At 48.3% G+C, this 19,729-nt stretch overlaps 1 protein-coding gene across 8 annotated transcripts in view; it reads left to right on the top strand.

Moving 5' to 3' along the window:
* LOC127007891 (uncharacterized) overlaps positions 1-19,729 on the top strand; it is a 212,392-nt gene that overhangs the window by 101,887 nt on the left and 90,776 nt on the right. For all 8 annotated transcript variants that reach the window (XR_007760681.1, XM_050879351.1, XM_050879345.1 and 5 more), the window contains 3 exons: positions 2,464-2,608; positions 2,807-2,967; positions 9,515-9,640. Coding sequence is in view for 7 of the 8 variants with exons in the window: in XM_050879351.1 (XP_050735308.1) it covers positions 2,464-2,608; positions 2,807-2,967; positions 9,515-9,640 (432 nt within the window). In the remaining variant the exon portion in view is untranslated. The remainder of the gene's footprint in view (positions 1-2,463; positions 2,609-2,806; positions 2,968-9,514; positions 9,641-19,729) is intronic.

Raw genomic sequence — 19,729 nt, 5'->3', positions numbered from 1 at the left:
TATAGTAGACAACAAGCAACTCTCGGCTAGATGCCACGTGTCACGAGACTGTTTATTTTGTAACAAACACCACCCAAAAAAAATGGAGTTTGAGTATAAGTAAATATTTTTTACGGCTTTATGGTTATGAGAGGATTGAGTACTCTGATGCATGTTCCATGCTATTTTCTTAGTCTCAAAATGCAGTGTAATTTTGTCGTTTCTCGGCCACTTCTCGGCTTTCTCATAGCCAAAGCCAACAAGTTAACTGGAAGATTCAAAAGCACCTTTCCACTTCTGACCTTCTATCTGATTGCCAGTATGGGTTCCGCAAGGGGCATTCTACTGGCGATCTTCTTGCTCTCTTAACTGATTTTTGGTCATCCTCTCTTTGGTGTTTTGGTGAAACTTTCTCTGTTACACTAGACATATCGAAAGCCTTCGATAGAGTCTGGCACAAGTCTTTGCTTTCTAAACTGCCCTCTTTTGGATTCTATCCCTCTCTCTGTTCCTTTATCTCCAGTTGCCTTTCTGGCTGTTCTATCTCTGTGGTGGTAGACGGTCACTGTTCTTCCCCTAAACCTATTAACAGTGGTGTTCCACAGGGCTCTGTCCTATCACCCACTCTCTTCCTGTTATTCATCAATGATCTTTCTATAACAAACTGTCCTATCCACTCATATGCTGATGACTCCACTCTGCATTATTCAACTTTTTTCAACAGAAGACCCTCTCAACAGGAATTACATGACTCCAGGCTGAAGGCTGCAGAACGCTTAACCTCAGACCTTACTATCATTTCTGATTGGGGTAAAAGGAACCTTGTGTCCTTCAATGCCTCAAAAACCCAATTTCTCCACCTGTCAACTTGACACAATCTTCCAAACACCTATCCCCTATTCTTCAACAACACTCAGCTATCACCATCTTCAACACTAAGCATCCTCGGTCTATCCTTAACCCTTACATTACAGCGGTTGTATATATAAGTGCGCTACCACACACCACAGGAAGACAGTCAGGGAGGTGGGGTGACAGGAATAAACGATGGCCGTCTGTGTGGGCCGTGCTGGGTTTGTTTAAATAAATGATGGCCGTCTGTGTGGGCCGTGCTGGGTTTGTTTAAATAAATGATGGCCGTCTGTGTGGGCCGTGCCGGGTTTGTTTAAATAAATGATGGCCGTCTGTGTGGGCCGTGCTGGGTTTGTTTAAATAAATGATGGCCGTCTGTGTGGGCCGTGGGTTTGTTTAAATAAATGATGGCCGTCTGTGTGGGCCGTGCTGGGTTTGTTTAAATAAATGATGGCCGTCTGTGTGGGCTGTGCGGGTTTGTTTAAATAAATGATGGCCGTCTGTGGGCCGTGCCGGGTTTGTTTAAATAAATGATGGCCGTCTGTGTGGGCCGTGGGTTTGTTTAAATAAATGATGGCCGTCTGTGGGCCGTGCTGGGTTTGTTTAAATAAATGATGGCCGTCTGTGTGGGCCGTGCTGGGTTTGTTTAAATAAATGATGGCCGTCTGTGTGGGCCGTGCTGGGTTTGTTTAAATAAATGATGGCCGTCTGTGTGGGCCGTGCTGGGTTTGTTTAAATAAATGATGGCCGTCTGTGTGGGCCGTGCTGGGTTTGTTTAAATAAATGATGGCCGTCTGTGTGGGCCGTGCTGGGTTTGTTTAAATAAATGATGGCCGTCGTTTAAGGGTTAGTGTTGTCAACAGAAATAATGATTCTGTGGTGTTTGTGCCTAACCCTCTGCTACTACCACTATAGTTGGTTCACCCGAGTCTGAGGTCTGCATTATTGCACAACGGCAACCTGCAGCCACGCAGCAAGTTCTATTTCGTGGACACTGTGTGCCAGCCTGCGCATGGTGAACAGTCATCAGGGTCAGTAATATGCAGACAGCAATAACAAATACTGTCATTTATGGTCGATTTTGAGTTAAAAAAAAATTAGTACTGTTGCCAATAGTTGTTTTATTAATACAAAGCCTGTTAATTTTCTCGGTGGTGGACAGCTTAGAGGCTGTTTAATAATCATAATCAACGATCTTGTAAATTAATAGAACAGCTATTTGTGACACTACTAATATTTTTAACTCATAATTGACTATACATGACGGTATTTGTAATTGCTGCCTGCATATTATTGACACTGGCGACTGCTCACCATGCGTGGGCTAGCACACAGTGTCCATGAAATCAGACATGCCATGTGGCTGCAGGTTGCCGTTGCACGATAATGCTCACTTCAGACTCAAGTGAACCGACTCTAGGACATCCAACAGCAACAAGAGCCAGTGAAGAAGTAAGAGGAAGGCTTCCTCACTGCATACCTGGATATTAACACCAAAATATGTCAAAACCTCAATCACTGCATCCTGTCCATTTTTTGCCCAAAGGTGAACCAAGTACTAGTGAATCTGATGGTATGATACACATTATCATAAGAAGATCAAATCAGTTAAACTCTGGTTCTGAATTACAGGCTTCATCCTGAGCAACTGGTGGTTTTATGGCTACGACATGGCCAGTGACTACACCAAGACAACCGTCATTGATGCTGCAGTAAGCATGTTCTACACACTGCTGTGGGGAGCCCTGGGCCTCTACTCCAACAAGCTGGCCTTCAAGTAGGTGCCGGGTAGTGTTCTCAGGACAGGCACGCCCTATACTGGACCATGATAGTGTACTGTTTGGCTTGCCACCTCACCATCAGACTGGAGAGTTAGAGACTTCTTTCCAACTCAAATTAATGAAAGTATTTCTCTTCTCTGTTGATGTTTACTGGTGCTGTAATAGTGACAATCATTCCTTGGTTTTATGTTCAGGTTGTTCAGCCATACTAAGTTCTTGGACATGCTGCGGCTACACTCCAAGACAATCCTAAAGATGAACGCATCGGTGGTGCTATTCTCACTTATGCTTCTCATTGTCATATTCAACAACATCAGCGCATTCCCGGACTTCCGGGCCAAGGCTTGTGAAGCAGGTGAGAATGACGGGAGAGGGGGAAGGTGACAGCCAGCCAGAGGGAAGGTGACGAGAAGACAGTCACAGACAAGAAGGTGGGGTGACAGGAAGACAGTCAGGGAGGTGGGGTGACAGGAAGACAGTGAGGGAGGTGGGGTGACAGGAAGACAGTGAGGGAGGTGGGGTGACAGGAAGACAGTCAGGGAGGTGGGGTGACAGGAAGACAGTCAGGGAGGTGGGGTGACAGGAAGACAGTCAGGGAGGTGGGGTGACAGCCAGCCAGAGGGAAGGTGACAGGAAGACAGTGAGGGAGGTGGGGTGACAGGAAGACAGTCAGGGAGGTGGGGTGACAGCCAGCCAGAGGGAAGGTGACAGGAAGACAGTGAGGGAGGTGGGGTGACAGGAAGACAGTGAGGGAGGTGGGGTGACAGGAAGACAGTGAGGGAGGTGGGGTGACAGGAAGACAGTCACGGAGGTGGGGTGACAGCCAGCCAGAGGGAAGGTGACAGGAAGACAGTGAGGGAGGTGGGGTGACAGGAAGACAGTGAGGGAGGTGGGGTGACAGGAAGACAGTCAGGGAGGTGGGGTGACAGGAAGACAGTGAGGGAGGTGGGGTGACAGGAAGACAGTGAGGGAGGTGGGGTGACAGGAAGACAGTGAGGGAGGTGGGGTGACAGGAAGACAGTGAGGGAGGTGGGGTGACAGGAAGACAGTGAGGGAGGTGGGGTGACAGGAAGACAGTGAGGGAGGTGGGGTGACAGGAAGACAGTCAGGGAGGTGGGGTGACAGGAAGACAGTGAGGGAGGTGGGGTGACAGGAAGACAGTGAGGGAGGTGGGGTGACAGGAAGACAGTGAGGGAGGTGGGGTGACAGGAAGACAGTGAGGGAGGTGGGGTGACAGGAAGACAGTGAGGGAGGTGGGGTGACAGGAAGACAGTCAGGGAGGTGGGGTGACAGGAAGACAGTCAGGGAGATGGGCTGACAGGAAGACAGTCAGGGAGGTGGGGTGACAGGAAGACAGTCAGTGAGGTGGGGTGACAGGAAGACAGTCAGGGAGGTGGGGTCACAGGAAGACAGTGAGGGAGGTGGGGTGACAGGAAGACAGTCAGGGAGGTGGGGTGACAGGAAGACAGTGAGGGAGGTGGGATGACAGGTAGACAGTCAGGGAGGTGGGGTGACAGGAAGACAGTCAGGTAGGTGGGGTGACAGGAAGACAGTCAGGTAGGTGGGGTGACAGGAAGACAGTGAGGGAGGTGGGGTGACAGGAAGACAGTCAGGGAGGTGGGATGACAGGAAGACAGTCAGGGAGGTGGGGTGACAGGTGGGGTGACAGGAAGACAGTCAGGGAGGTGGGATGACAGGAAGACAGTCAGGGAGGTGGGGTGACAGGAAGACAGTGAGGGAGGTGGGGTGACAGGAAGACAGTCAGGGAGGTGGGGTGACAGGAAGACAGTCAGGGAGGTGGGATGACAGGAAGACAGTCAGGGAGGTGGGGTGACAGGTGGGGTGACAGGAAGACAGTCAGGGAGGTGGGATGACAGGAAGACAGTCAGGGAGGTGGGGTGACAGGTGGGGTGACAGGAAGACAGTCAGGGAGGTGGGATGACAGGAAGACAGTCAGGGAGGTGGGGTGACAGGTGGGGTGACAGGAAGACAGTCAGGGAGGTGGGGTGACAGGAAGACAGTCAGGGAGGTGGGGTGACAGGAAGACAGTCAGGGAGGTGGCGTGACAGGAAGACAGTGAGGGAGGTGGGGTGACAGGAAGACAGTGAGGGAGGTGGGGTGACAGGAAGACAGTCAGGGAGGTGGGGTGACAGGAAGACAGTTGGGGAGGTGGGGTGACAGGAAGACAGTCAGGGAGGTGGGGTGTCAGGAAGACAGTGAGGGAGGTGGGGTGACAGGAAGACAGTGAGGGAGGTGGGGTGACAGGAAGACAGTCAGGGAGGTGGGGTGACAGGAAGACAGTCAGGGAGGTGGGGTGACAGGAAGACAGTTGGGGAGGTGGGGTGACAGGAAGACAGTCAGGGAGGTGGGGTGACAGGAAGACAGTCAGGGAGGTGGGGTGACAGGAAGACAGTCAGGGAGGTGGGGTGACAGGAAGACAGTGAGGGAGGTGGGGTGACAGGAAGACAGTTGGGGAGGTGGGGTGACAGGAAGACAGTCAGGGAGGTGGGGTGTCAGGAAGACAGAGAGTGAGGTGGGGTGACAGGAAGACAGTCAGGGAGGTGGGGTGACAGGAAGACAGTCAGGGAGGTGGGGTGACAGGAAGACAGTCAGGGAGGTGGGGTGACAGGAAGACAGTGAGGGAGGTGGGGTGACAGGAAGACAGTGAGGGAGGTGGGGTGACAGGAAGACAGTGAGGGAGGTGGGGTGACAGGAAGACAGTGGGGGAGGTGGGGTGACAGGAAGACAGTCAGGAAGGTGGGGTGACAGGAAGACAGTCAGGGAGGTGGGGTGACAGGAAGACAGTGAGGGAGGTGGGGTGACAGGAAGACAGTGAGGGAGGTGGGGTGACAGGAAGACAGTGAGGGAGGTGGGGTGACAGGAAGACAGTGAGGGAGGTGGGGTGACAGGAAGAGAGTGCGGCGGAGGGGTGACAGGAAGACAGTGCGGAGGTGGGGTGACAGGAAGACAGTGAGGGAGGTGGGGTGACAGGAAGACAGTGCGGAGGTGGGGTGACAGGAAGGCAGTCAGGGAGGTGGGGTGACAGGAAGACAGTCAGGGAGGTGGGGTGACAGGAAGACAGTGAGGGAGGTGGGGTGGCAGGAAGACAGTCAGGGAGGTGGGGTGTCAGGAAGACAGTCAGGGAGGTGGGGTGACAGGAAGACAGTGAGGGAGGTGGGGTGACAGGAAGACAGTCAGGGAGGTGGGGTGACAGGAAGACAGTCAGGGAGGTGGGGTGACAGGAAGACAGTCAGGGAGGTGGGGTGACAGGAAGACAGTCAGGGAGGTGGGGTGACAGGAAGACAGTCAGGGAGGTGGGGTGACAGGAAGACAGTGAGGGAGGTGGGGTGACAGGAAGACAGTCAGGTGGGGTGACAGGAAGACAGTGGGGAGGTGGGGTGACAGGAAGACAGTGGGGAGGTGGGGTCACAGGAAGACAGTCAGGCAGGTGGGGTGACAGGAAGACAGTCAGGGAGGTGGGGTGACAGGAAGACAGTCAGGGAGGTGGGGTGACAGGAAGACAGTCAGGTAGGTGGGGTGACAGGAAGACAGTCAGGGAGGTGGGGTGACAGGAAGACAGTGGGGGAGGTGGGGTGACAGGAAGACAGTCAGGAGGTGGGGGGACAGGAAGACAGTCAGGGAGGTGGGGTGACAGGAAGACAGTCAGGGAGGTGGGGTGACAGGAAGACAGTCAGGAGGTGGGGTGACAGGAAGACAGTCAGGTGACAGGAAGACAGTCAGGGAGGTGGGGTGACAGGAAGACAGTCAGGGAGGTGGGGTGACAGGAAGACAGTGAGGGAGGTGGGGTGACAGGAAGACAGTGAGGGAGGTGGGGTGACAGGAAGACAGTCAGGGAGGTGGGGTGACAGGAAGACAGTGAGGGAGGTGGGGTGACAGGAAGACAGTGAGGGAGGTGGGGTGTGAGGCAGACAGTGAGGAGGTGGGGTGACAGGAAGACAGTGGGGAGGTGGGGTGACAGGAAGACAGTCAGGAGGTGGGGTGACAGGAAGACAGTGAGGGAGGTGGGGTGACAGGAAGACAGTCAGGGAGGTGGGGTGACAGGAAGACCGTCGGGGAGGGGGTGACAGGAAGACAGTCAGGAGGTGGGGTGACAGGAAGACAGTGAGGGAGGTGGGGTGACAGGAAGACAGTCAGGGAGGTGGGGTGACAGGAAGACAGTCAGGGAGGTGGAGTGACAGGGAAGACAGTGAGGGAGGTGGGGTGACAGGAAGACAGTGAGGGAGGTGGGGTGACAGGAAGACAGTCAGGGAGGTGGGGTGACAGGAAGACAGTCAGGGAGGTGGGGTGACAGGAAGACAGTGAGGGAGGTGGGGTGACAGGAAGACAGTGAGGGAGGTGGGGTGACAGGAAGACAGTCAGGGAGGTGGGGTGACAGGAAGACAGTGCGGAGGTGGGGTGACAGGAAGACAGTGGGGGAGGTGGGGTGACAGGAAGACAGTCAGGAGGTGGGGTGACAGGAAGACAGTAAGACAGTCAGGGAGGTGGGGTGACAGGAAGACAGTCAGGAGGTGGGGTGACAGGAAGACAGTGGGGAGGTGGGGTGACAGGAAGACAGTGGGGGAGGTGGGGTGACAGGAAGACAGTCAGGGAGGTGGGGTCACAGGGAAGACAGTGAGGGAGGTGGGGTGACAGGAAGACAGTGAGGGACAGGAAGACAGTGAGGGAGGTGGGGTGACAGGAAGACAGTGAGGGAGGTGGGGTGACAGGAAGACAGTGAGGGAGGTGGGGTGACAGGAAGACAGTGAGGTAGGTGGGGTGACAGGAAGACAGTCAGGAGGTGGGGTGACAGGAAGACAGTGAGGGAGGTGGGGTGACAGGAAGACAGTGAGGGAGGTGGGGTGACAGGAAGACAGTCAGGGAGGTGGGGTGACAGGAAGACAGTGAGGGAGGTGGGGTGACAGGAAGACAGTCAAGGAGGTGGGGTGACAGGAAGACAGTGAGGGAGGTGGGGTGACAGGAAGACAGTGAGGGAGGTGGGGTGACAGGAAGACAGTGAGGGAGGTGGGGTGACAGGAAGACAGTGAGGGAGGTGGGGTGACAGGAAGACAGTGAGGGAGGTGGGGTGACAGGAAGACAGTCAGGGAGGTGGGGTGACAGGAAGACAGTGAGGGAGGTGGGGTGACAGGAAGACAGTCAGGGAGGTGGGGTGACAGGAAGACAGTCAGGGAGGTGGGGTGACAGGAAGACATTGAGGAGGTGGGGTGACAGGAAGACAGTGAGGGAGGTGGGGTGACAGGAAGACAGTCAGGGAGGTGGGGTTACAGGAAGACAGTCAGGGAGGTGGGGTGACAGGTGGGGTGACAGGAAGATAGTCAGGGAGGTGGGATGACAGGAAGACAGTCAGGGAGGTGGCGTGACAGGAAGACAGTCAGGGAGGTGGCGTGACAGGAAGACAGTCAGGGAGGTGGGGTGACAGGAAGACAGTCAGGGAGGTGGGGTGACAGGAAGACAGTCAGGGAGGTGGGGTGACAGGTGGGGTGACAGGAACATACAGGGTGGGTACCAGGACTGCCGGAAGTGGAGCTGCCATGACGAGTGACTTTTAGAGTTGAACAACTTAACTATAAACCAGTGTCCCGTGCCTTCTTCCTTGGTCTCTGTGGCCTCTTTTATGCTACCTCTCAGTGTTTTCCGAGCCTGTTGCTTAATTTTTTTTTATTTGTGTGCATGCTTATGGCTTTTTGAATAACCACAAGCTATGTTTTACTGGTGTTGGACATAAATCTGAATTGTCATTTAACCCGGTAGCAGCGGGGATCATGTTTCTTAATGGTCCTTCTAAGCCAGATAAATGAGAAAAAATCATCACTCACGCAAACCATTTCATAATATTTATCGAAGCATTTGTGATCAGTTTATGTATCATCTAATTTTTGGGTTTATTTCATGGGACAAATTTGGCCCGGCGCTACTACACGGTAAAGCCACAAATTTGGCCCGTCGCTGCTACACGGTAAAGCCACAAATTTGGCCCGTCGCTGCTACACGGTAAAGCCACAAATTTGGCCCGGCGCTGCTACACGGTAAAGCCACAAATTTGGCCCGGCGCTGCTACACGGTTAAACCACAAATTTGGCCCAGCGCTGCTACACGGTAAAGCCACAAATTTGGCCCGGCGCTGCTACATGGTAAAGCCACAAATTTGGCCCGGCGCTGCTACACTGTAAAGCCACAAATTTGGCCCGGCACTGCTACATGGTAAAGCCACAAATTTGGCCTGGCGCTGCTACACGGTAAAGCCACAAATTTGTTCGCTGCTACATGGTAAAGCCACAATTTGGCCGCTGCTACACGGTAAAGCCACAAATTTGGCTCTTCTACAGTTAAACCACAAATTTGGCTAGCGCTACGGTAAAGCCACAAATTTGGCCCGGCGCTGCTACACGGTAAAGCCACAAATTTGGCCCGGCGTTGCTACACAGTAAAGCCACAAATTTGGCCCGTCGCTGCTACCGGGTTAAGTTGCTAAATTGTTTGTAAGTTTTTGCATTGCTCAGCAGACAATTTGGTTAAGAGAAGAATACTCTGTTCAGTTAGAAAGGTTTAGACATTGCAGAGAGAGAGAGAGAGAGAGAGAGAGAGAGAGAGAGAGAGAGAGAATTAAGAATTCCATCAACATATGGATCCCCTGTTTCCTTTCCTGTCCACATATCATTGCTTCACATCTACCTTCCCCCCCCACCCTCTCTCTCTCTCTCTCTCTCTCTCTCTCTCTCTCTCTCTCTCTCTCTCTCTCTCTCTCTCCTGCTTCTGCCAGTCATATAATTTTTCCTGTTCCTGTTGCTGTCCTTGACCCTGACTCTCTCCTTTCTTCCCTCTCAGCTTTCCTGTTCCTGCTGCTGTTCTTGGGCCTGATTGTCCCTCCTTTCTCTCCCTGTCAGTGGGTGTGGAGGTGCTGGTGTGCCGGACCAGGTACATCTTCCGGGTGATCTACTCCTTCTTTGCCGTCCTCTGGAACTACCTGGTGGCCTTCGTGCTTGTGTCTACTTGCCGCACGCACGTCATAGGTAAACACACGGCTCAAAGTTTTATTTAGTTCTTTTTTGTACCCAGTCCTGCATGGCCTGAGATAGTGGTTAAAAGGGAAACTTTTTTTTTTTTTTTTACATCGTGGCCTATTGCGCTGGTAGGCTTCTTCCCGGTGGATCCTGATGGTGGGCTCAAAGTATTATGTGGTTGTCTTTTATCCTGTGCTGGTGTGGCCTGAGACAGGTATGAGTGCTCCAAAATGCCTGAAGCTGCAGGCTACCCATTGGCTCCCTGCTGGTGTTTGTGTCCCATCCCGGGGCGTGGGTTTAACTCCTGGGTGGAATGTTGAGATTATTTATCCTCACAAAATAGATCAAGTTCTCATAATCTTGGAACAGAGGAGCACCTTCCACGACGCCTCTCACGATAACATGAGTTTTTTCATTGCTATATTTTTTTGCTGTAGGTGTTGGTGTGTAATATAATTTTTTATTATTTTTCTTGATTGGTCAACTGCATAGATGCCACTTGAATTTATTCTTCTATAGAATAAATTAATGCCCTGTGGGATTGACCTTACATGAGATAACAGTGCTTGTTTGTTGGTTCAAAGGTCAAGTTTTTACATGAGATACAGTACAGTAAACCCTCCATATAACAGACCTGCTTATAACAGATTTCAGTTATAACACCGGGGATGTTAATGTAATGAAAAATAGCAAAGTGTTTGTGATGCCAGTACTGACACAGCTTAACCCTTTCTGTATGGCGACGCTGACATCGGCGTCATGAAGTGCCCAGTGCAATATACGGCGACGGCAACGTCGGCATTGTAATTACATTTTGTTTTAGTTGTTCCTGAGTGATCCCGTATTCTGTTCTGACTCTACCTAGAAACTGAGTGTGTGATACGGTGTCTTATTTGACTTTCAATGTTATTATAGTGTAATAACGTAAGTGTGTCTTGCATGCATTTGTACTTGACAGTAACAATCAATTCTAACAGAAAATAATAAAAATAATGAGAAAGAAATGATATATGTGCATGTGTGGAGTAGTGGAGTTCCTCTTCCTTTGAGTTGCCAAGTGAGTGCTTATCTCACCACACCCTCGGCTCAAGGACGCGGCCTCCCCTCCCTGCCTCCCTTCCATCCTCCTGCTGTCTCTGTTCTCTTTCATTCCTCCTTCCTTCCTTCCTTCTACCTCCTCCCTCCAGTGTGTGTGTGTGTGTGTGTGTGTGTGTGTGTGAGAGAGAGAGAGAGAGAGAGAGTGTGTGTGTGTGTGTGGGGTCGCCTCTTCAACAAGTTTGAGCTTGCCGTTCCTCAACCACTCCCTTGTGTGTGTGTGTAAGAGAGAGAGAGAGAGAGAGAGAGAGAGAGAGGAGGCACCTCGTCAACAGATTTAAGCTTGCTATTCCTCGACCCTTCCCTTTGTTTCTACGTGTGTGTGTGTGTGTGTGAGAGAGAGAGAGAGAGAGAGAGAGAGAGAGAGAGAGAGATGCTAATCTCTCGCAAATTTCTCTGTATATTTATGCTTACATCTCAGAATTATCAAATAATTAGTTTTTTTTATGTGGACCATTTAAATTTGCATGTTTTTTACATATAATACATGATGATTATGTTGAGATTATGGCTGAAAACTTGTTATAATTAGAAGCGATGTTTGAAATTTGTCGCGCGTGGCCAGCCTGGATACAGGGCGTGGCGTCGTGTTTGCCCGGCCGTAGTGAAGGGCTTAACTCTTTCCTTGTGCGTGGTGCGGACGCGACTATCTCCTCAGGCGCAGTCGGGCAGCCCAGTGGGGGGTCTCTTTTAACCTCTGTATCTCAAAAACTATTCATCACAGCTAAAAACCAAAAACACCATTGGAAAGAGGAGGTCCAGATCTATAGGAGTCGGTTATGTATGCCTCTCCTGCAAATGTACATGCACATTCAGGGAGTGTTGAATGTTAACACTTACGTTGGTGCGTGCGTGATGATCAGCCATATTGAGGGAACTGCGGACATCTCTCCTTCAGATTCTGGCAAGGGACTGTTGCCAACTGCAATATTTACAACTATTTGGTCAAAGAATCAGTCAGGTGATAGGTGAAGCTATGCAAAAATGCTGCTATATTGGGCAAGAACGTCCACCAGTTACTCGTCCGTAAATTTGCCGCGCTGGGCTGATATGATTTTCCACCGAATTTAGTGAAGAACCCACTCAAATGGCAACCCTGTGTTGTGAGAATTAGTGTTGGAACACTCTCATACGTGGGAGATTTGAGTGCGGATGGAGTTCACAGTGAGCATTTAGCACCACAAGCAAATACGCCTAACGCTTGCTGCGAGCGTTTAGCAATGAAAGGGTTAAGAGAGCAAAAAGATCACCAGTAGAACGCCCCTTGTGGAACCCATACTGGCGATCAGATAGAAGGTTGGAAGTGGAAAGATGCTTTTGAATCTTCCAGTTAAGGATTGATTCAAAGCTTTAGATAGACAGGAAAGTAAAGCTATAGGGCGGTAGTTTGAGGGATTGGAACGGTCACCCTTCTTAGGCACAGGCTGTACGAAGGCGTACTTTCAGCAGGAAGGAAAGGTAGATGTTGATAGGCAGAGACGAAAGAGTTTGACCAAGTAGGGTGTCAGCACAGAAGCACAGTTTTTAAGGACAATAGGAGGCACTCCATCAGGTCCATAAGCCTTCTGAGAGTTGAGGCCAGAGAGGGCATAGAAGACATCATTCTTAAGAATCTTGATAACAGGCATGAAGGAGTCAGAGGGGGGATGAGTAGGAGGAATCTGTCCAGAATCATCCAGAGTGGAGTTGTCACAGAAAGTTTGAGAGAAGAGTTCAGCCTTAGAGATAGATGAGACGGCTGTGCTGCCGTCAGGGTTAACCCCTTCATGCCGGATGTTCAAAAAGCCCGCCTGGCTGATATACGGCGTGCACGGCCGCGCGCGGGAAACCTGAGCCGGCATGTATCTGCTTGTCGCCTCCGTATATTATGCTGCTGAAAGCCCTCATTACATGTATCCTGTATTTGCAAAGCAGCATAAACGACGAGTCAACATATACCTGCTATGCATAATATAAATTGCGTCAACGCGAAATAAAAAAAAAAGCGAAATAAAGAAAGGGGAGAAAGGGGCAAGGGGGAAAGAAAGAAAGCAGATGATTGTGTAGAGGAGGAAGAATGTCGAGAAATTATCAGCAAATACAACTCTGTTATCATCAGTCAGAGAGCTGCCAGATACTCCTTTGTCATCACAGACAATGTGTGTGTGTACGTGTGTGTGTGTGTGTGTGTGTGTGTGTGAGAGAGAGAGAGAGAGAGAGAGAGAGAGAGAGAGAGAGAGATAGGCAAGGAGTGGTGGTGTTGGCACCTTGGTGTCTGGGAGAGAGAGAGACAGAGAGAGAGAGAGAGAGAGAGAGAGAGAGAGGTGGGTGAGACGCACCGTTGCCAGATTATCGTACTCAGAGCCTCGTATTTACCTATTTCTGAGCCATAGCAATTGCCAAAAGACACCAATAATTAATTATTTTACCGATATCTATTTATACAGGCAGTTATTGGGGTCGAGGAGGCAGTTTTTGGGTTGGAAATCGGCAAAAATAGGAGGCTGAATACGGCAATCTGGCAACGTTGGCGAGACATGATGGTGTTGGCGCCTCGGTGTTTGAGAGAGAGAGAGAGAGAGAGAGAGAGAGAGAGAGAGAGAGAGAGAGAGAGAGAGAGACAGCCAATGAGACTTCTTAATTATAGACACAAGGCGGGAAGAAGGCGGTGCACTAGCTCATTTTTTATGATTGGTGGGAACAAGGATGGTGGGAGGAGCAATAGGATTTCAAGGACAGCGTACGGCGTGTTTACTTAGTAACCAACACAAAGTACGGGACAACTCAATAGAAGAAGAAACAGAATAGAAATATGACGTCTACGTAGGCGTCATCGTATATGCTACTGGGGCTTCATGACGCCTACGTAGGTGTCATCGTATTGAAAGGGTTAAGGAGAGGCGGGAAAGAGGAAGAAGTGAAATTGAAGGAAATATTTTTGGCTAGATGCCAAAGGTCTCTGGAAGAATTAGAGAAAGTAAGGTATTGACTTTTTCTATGGATGAAGGAGTTTTTGGAAGTCGGAGAATAGATTTGGCACGATTCCGTGCGGAAATGTACAGATCATGGTTAGTGAGAGTTCGAAGGTTCTGGTACCTTTTGTGAGCTGCCTCTCTATCTTTGACAGCACGAGAACAAGCGTGATTAAACTAAGGCTTTTTAGCGTGAGGAGTAAAGAAAGAATGTGGAATGTTTGCCTCCATTCCTGAGACAATCACCTCTGTGATGCGCTGGGCACACACAGAGGGGTCTCTATCCTGGAAGCAATAATCATTCCACGGGAAATCGGAAAAGTACATCCTCAGGTCGTCCCACTGAGCTGAAGCAAAATGTCAGAAGCATCACCTCTTCGGTGGGTCCAGAGGGTGTACAGGAGCAATGGGACAGGATACAAAAATAAAGTTGTGATCGGAGGAGCCCAACGGAGAGAACAGTTTGACAGAGTAAGCAGAAGAGTTTGAGGTAAGGAAGAGGTCTAGTATGTTGGGCCTGTCTCCAAGACGGTTCGGAATACGTGTAGGGTGCTGGACCAACTGCTCTAGATCGTTGAGGATAGCAAAGTTGTAGGCTTGTTCACCAGGCTGGTCAGTGAAAGAGGATGAAAGCCAAAGCTGGTGTAGAACATTGAAATCTCCCAAGATGGAGATTTCAGCGAAGGGAGAGTGGGTCAAGATGTGCTCCACTTTAAGAGTTCAAGTAGTCAAAGAATTTTACATAGTTAGTAGAATTAGGTGAAAGATAAACAGCACAGATGTATTTAGTAATAAAATGGCAATGAAGTCTGAGCCAGATGGTGGAAAATTCAGAAGAGTCAAGGTCGTGGGCACGACAGCAAGTGATGTCGTTGCGCACGTAGACGCAACATCCAGCTTTGGATTGAAATTTAGGATAGAGATAGTAGGAGGGAACAGAGTAGAGGTTGCTGTCAGTAGCCTCAGAAACCTGTGTTTCGGTGAGGAAGAGAAGGTGAGGTTTAGAGGATGAGAGATGGTGTTCCACAGAATGAAAACTAGAATGATCTCTAAGTTCCGGTACCATCCTAGTTGCCACGCTCTGCACTCTTTTCAGCTTTCTTATGTTCTTCTTTTTGTGAGGAGACCAGACCACTGTGTGTCTGCCTTTATGGGGAAAATTGAACACCGTTGACATCTTGTGCTTGGCTACCCATCCGGGCGGCCAAGCGCACGCGTGCAGACAGCCCCAGCCGTGCGCCGGACCCGGCAACGAATAGCTGACGGGCGGGTGATGACGGTGATGGCGATGATGAGCGTCGGCGCCGAGGCCCCTGCATTGGCGGCACCCGAACGGCATCCCCATTGGGGCCCGCGTGTGTGTGGCTGTTTATTATGGGTTTGGGCTTCTCAATTTGCCAATTCCCATCCTCCACATGCAGTGCCGTATTATCCATAAGGCTGACTAGGCTGAAGCCTAGGGGCCCACCAAAGAGCAGGGGCCCATGCCTACCAAAAGCAGGGGCCCATGCCTACCAAAAGCAGGGGCCCATGCAGTGGTGGAACTATGGGGGGCACGTGCCCCCCCATTTTAGGGCTGTGTCCCCCAGGATGCCCCCCATTTTAGGGCCTCCCCTTTGAATAACTACACAAATTGGTAACATACTTAACATTTCCACTGCCATGTTGCCTCTCTTTCTATCTTCTATCAATATTTCCACGCTGACTGCTCCTCTGAACTTGCTAACTGCATGCCTCCCCCCCTCCCGCAGCCCCGCTGCACACAACTGTCTACTCATGCTCATCCCTATACTGTCCAAACCCCTTATGCAAGAGTTAACCAGCATCTTCACTCTTTCATCCCTCACGCTGGTAAACTCTGGAACAATCTTCCTTCATCTGTGTTTCCTCCTGCCTACAACTTGAACTCTTTCAAGAGGAGGGTGTCAGGACACCTCTCCTCCCGAAATTGACCTCTCTTTCGGCCACCTCTTTTGATTCCTTTTTAGGAGCAGCGAGTAGCGGGCTTTTTTTTATTATTGTTTTCTTTTTTTGTGCCCTTGAGCTGTCTCCTTTGTTGTAAAAAAAAGATATTGATAAAAAGTTATAGTCTATTGACTCCTTGAGCCTGTGGCCTGGTCCAGGGAACCCCCCATTGTTTACACATCTAGCGATGACCTGCGCATAGCGATCTGTCTCACTGTTAGTATAGATAGATAGATAGATGTATTATTATTATTGTTATTGTTATTATTATTATTATTATTATTATTATTATTATTATTATTATTGTTACTATTTTTATTATTATTATTATTATTATTATTATTATTACTTAATTTAATGGTTTGTGGCAAGACTTAACGGAGGAGGTGCGTGATTACTGGTGCAGGAAGGGAAGTGGTGACTGCCTCAATGAAACTGCAAGCGTTTTTAACTCTGTTCAAATTGATGGAAAACAAAAAAGGTATTTCTGCAAGTCCATGTTTTACTGTTCTCTGCCAAATGGAGAAAAGAAGAGAGACTGGCTCTGTTATTCCCCAAGTACAGACAAAGCAATTTGCTTCCATTGCAAGCTGTATGAAAATATCATACTTTTCTTGCACTTCACTTGTTCCCATTAGCTCATCCCAGTCCAGCTCTCCTTAATATTTCCTAGATTTTCCACGTCTGCCTTCCTATAGCTTAACCTGTTTCTTTTATATGATTCATCCCCTTCACTTCCTTCCTCCTCCGTTTCTATCTCTATGATCACGTGGTCACTCTTTCCCAGAGGGCATCCATACCTCAATTCATTCCTCAAGTGTATTCCTCTTGTTAACACCAGGCCCAGTCTCGCCGGTTCGTCATCACTTCTGTATCTTGTGTGTTTCTTCACCCTTTGCATCATCAAGTTTTTAAAGACCTTTCCCCCCATGCCATATCTCCACCACCGCTTTTAAATATCTCCCAATCTACCTCTTTACAATTAAGATCACCAACTAATAGTACTCTTTTGTTTGCCTTGAGTATTCTACTTAAACTCTGGATGGTATCTTCAATCATGGTCTCATATTCTTCTTTACTCCATGAGTTAGTCCTTGGCGGTACATACGTTGTTGTAATCGTCATCCTTTCTCTTGTTTTTGTTCTCCAGACTTACACTCACTATTTCTGCCTCTCCTTCTCCATATACTACTGATTTTACTAATAACTCCTTCCTCGTCATTACCATCACTCCTCCTCCACCTTTGCCCACTCTATCTTTCCTCCATGCATTGCAGTTATTATCAAACACTATTTGGATGACCTCATTCAGTTTAGTTTCTGTTAAGCATACTATCTTGGGCTCCTTTTCCTGTAGGTAGTCTTGTAATTCCAGTTTACTAGATAGAGTCCCGTCTACATTTGTATACATCACACTTAATCCCTTATTAGTTTCACTCTTGTGTAGCTTCTGCTTTCTTTCGGGTTTTCCCTTCTGTACTATTTCTTGAATCAGTCTCCCAGAACTCTCCAGAAAATACCTCATTTTCTTCTTCAGATCGTGCGTTATTTCTTTCTTTTGCCTCTGCTAGAAGTTCATTCCATTTCTTCCTTTCTTCTTCATTTTTATATATATTTATATATATTTCCTTAAATCCTTCTGTTTCCCTTAACTTAGTTGTTCTGTACAATATTTCCTCTGTTACCTTCTGCAATCTTAGTCTCAATTTAACTGGTCTAGTTCTTCCCTCCATGTAGGGCCCATCTATGGATTTCCTTCTCCTCCTCCTCAAGGTTTTTCACTTCATCATCATTTAAGTTCTTAAGTAAGTCTTTAACTGATATCAGTTCTTCCTTTTCCCTTTTAGGTTTGTATGTTGTATTCTTTTCCTTCATGCCAAATATTAGTACACTTTTCTTCCTATCCTGCACATCCCTCACTAATTCTTCGTGTTTCTTCACAGCCTTGACCAACTCTTTCTCTACATTTTCCTTGTCTTCTTTCAGCTGCTGTTCAATCACTTCTTTTAGGACTACATTTGCTTCTTCCTTTTTCCACCTTCCAGGCCTTTATTTCCCCAGCACTTCCTGTCTAACTCTTCCTTTTTCCACCTTCCAGGCCTTTATTTCCCCAGCACTTCCTGTCCAACCCTCTGTTCTTCCTTGCTCACTATTTCCTTCAGATTCTCATTTCCCTTTCCTGCCACTCCTAGACCTTCCTTCATTGATTTTTCATATTTTGCCAATTTCTCCTTCAGCTCTTCATTTTCTTGAATCAGTTTCTTCTCCCTGTCCTCTAAATTGCGAACCCGTGATCTGAGGTCCCTTTGTTGTTGTTCTCTGTTCTGCACCTCCTCCTCATCTCTGCTTTTCACTATTCCGATCCACTTATCCAGTTTCCTTTCGATAAGCAAAATTCTTTTGTAAATAGCTGACTCTCTCCTCGCAAATCCCGAAAAACTTGCACAATCATACCTTCCATCATCACTGTCATCATCAGCACTCTCCATATCCATCTGTTTTTCCCTCCTTCGTGATCCAATTCTTCTTTTCTTCGGTGTGTACTACCCCAAATCATCCTCCCTCCAACTCATCTTACAACCATTCAATAATGGGAGACAGAACCACAGTGTGCATCACCCAGGTCCCTTGTAAACACTTGTACCCGTTGGAATGGTGCTGACCAGCTGATCAGTAGGGAGCTCGGCCAATGCGTCTTCCTCTGTGTATTTACCTTGTTATATTTACCTAGTTGTAGTTTTACAGGGCCTGGGCTTTACGCTCGCGTGGTCCCGTCTCCGTATCTGCATTTATCCAACTTTTCCTTAAAGCTTTGCACACTCCTCACCGATACTACATTCTCACTTAGTCTGTTCCAAAGCTCTATATTTCTTTGCGGGAAGCTATATTTCTTTATGTCTCTCAAGCATCTTCCCTTCCTCAATTTTTTACTATTTCCTCTTGTGTTCCTGGTGGTAATTTCTTCATTTAGTAGTAACTCCTCGTTGTCTACTTCTTCCATTTTGCTCAATAATTTGTATATTTGTATTAGGTCTCCCCTTTCCCTTCTTTGTTCCAGTGTTGGTAAGTCCATTTCTTTCAGTCTTTCCTCATGTGTCAATCCCTCCAGCTCTGGAACCATTTTTGTTGCCATCCTTTGTATTCTTTCTAGTTTCTTTATGTGTTTCTTCTAATTTTGAGACCACACTGCCTCCACATATTCCAACTTTGGTGTGATCATGGTGGTAATTAATTTTTTCATCATATCCTTATCCATGTAGTGGAATGCTATGCCTATATTTCTCACCATGTTATACGTATCACCGAATATCCTATTAACATGACTCTGGCTGTTTGTTATCTTGCATTATTACTCCCAGGTCTCTCTCTTCGTGTACTTTCTTCAATGTTTCACCATCTCCCATTTTATGTGTCCATTTTGGTCTTGCTTCACTTTTTCCCATTTCCATAACATGACATTTCTTCACATTGAATTTCATCTCCCATTCCATACTCCATTTTCAAATCTTGTTTAGGTCTTCTTGCAGAATTTCTCAGTCTTTACTGTTTCTTATATGTCTTAGCAGCTTTGCATCATCTGCAAACAGGCTCATATGACTATTTACTCCTTCTGGCATGTCATTAATATATGCTAGGAAAAGTATTGGTGCCAATACCGATCCCTGAGGCACTCCACTCTCTACAGTTCTCCATTCCGATGTTATGTCTTTAACCACTGTTCTCATCTCCCTTCCCCTTAGGTAGCTTTCCATCCAGTTCTTCAGTTTCCCTTTCAATCCTCCTTTATTCTCCAGCTTCCATAGCAGTCTTGTATGTGGAACTTTGTCGAACGCCTTCTTCAGGTCCAGGTAGACGCAATCAACCCATCCGTCCCTTTCCTGTATTTTGTCTGTCACTCTTGAGTAAAAGCTCAGTAAGTTTGTCACACATGAGTGCACTTTTCTGAATCCATACTGTTTACTTCTGATTAAATTATTCTCTTCTAGAAATTGCATCCATTGTTTCTTTATCACTTTCTCACATATTTTACATAGTACACTGGTCAATGATACAGGTCTGTAGTTCAGGGGTTCTTCCTTCCTTCCAC

Source organism: Eriocheir sinensis, chromosome 4, assembly GCF_024679095.1.
Source record: "Eriocheir sinensis breed Jianghai 21 chromosome 4, ASM2467909v1, whole genome shotgun sequence".
NCBI lineage: Eukaryota > Metazoa > Arthropoda > Malacostraca > Decapoda > Varunidae > Eriocheir > Eriocheir sinensis.
This window is presented reverse-complemented; position numbering and strand designations above follow the sequence as displayed.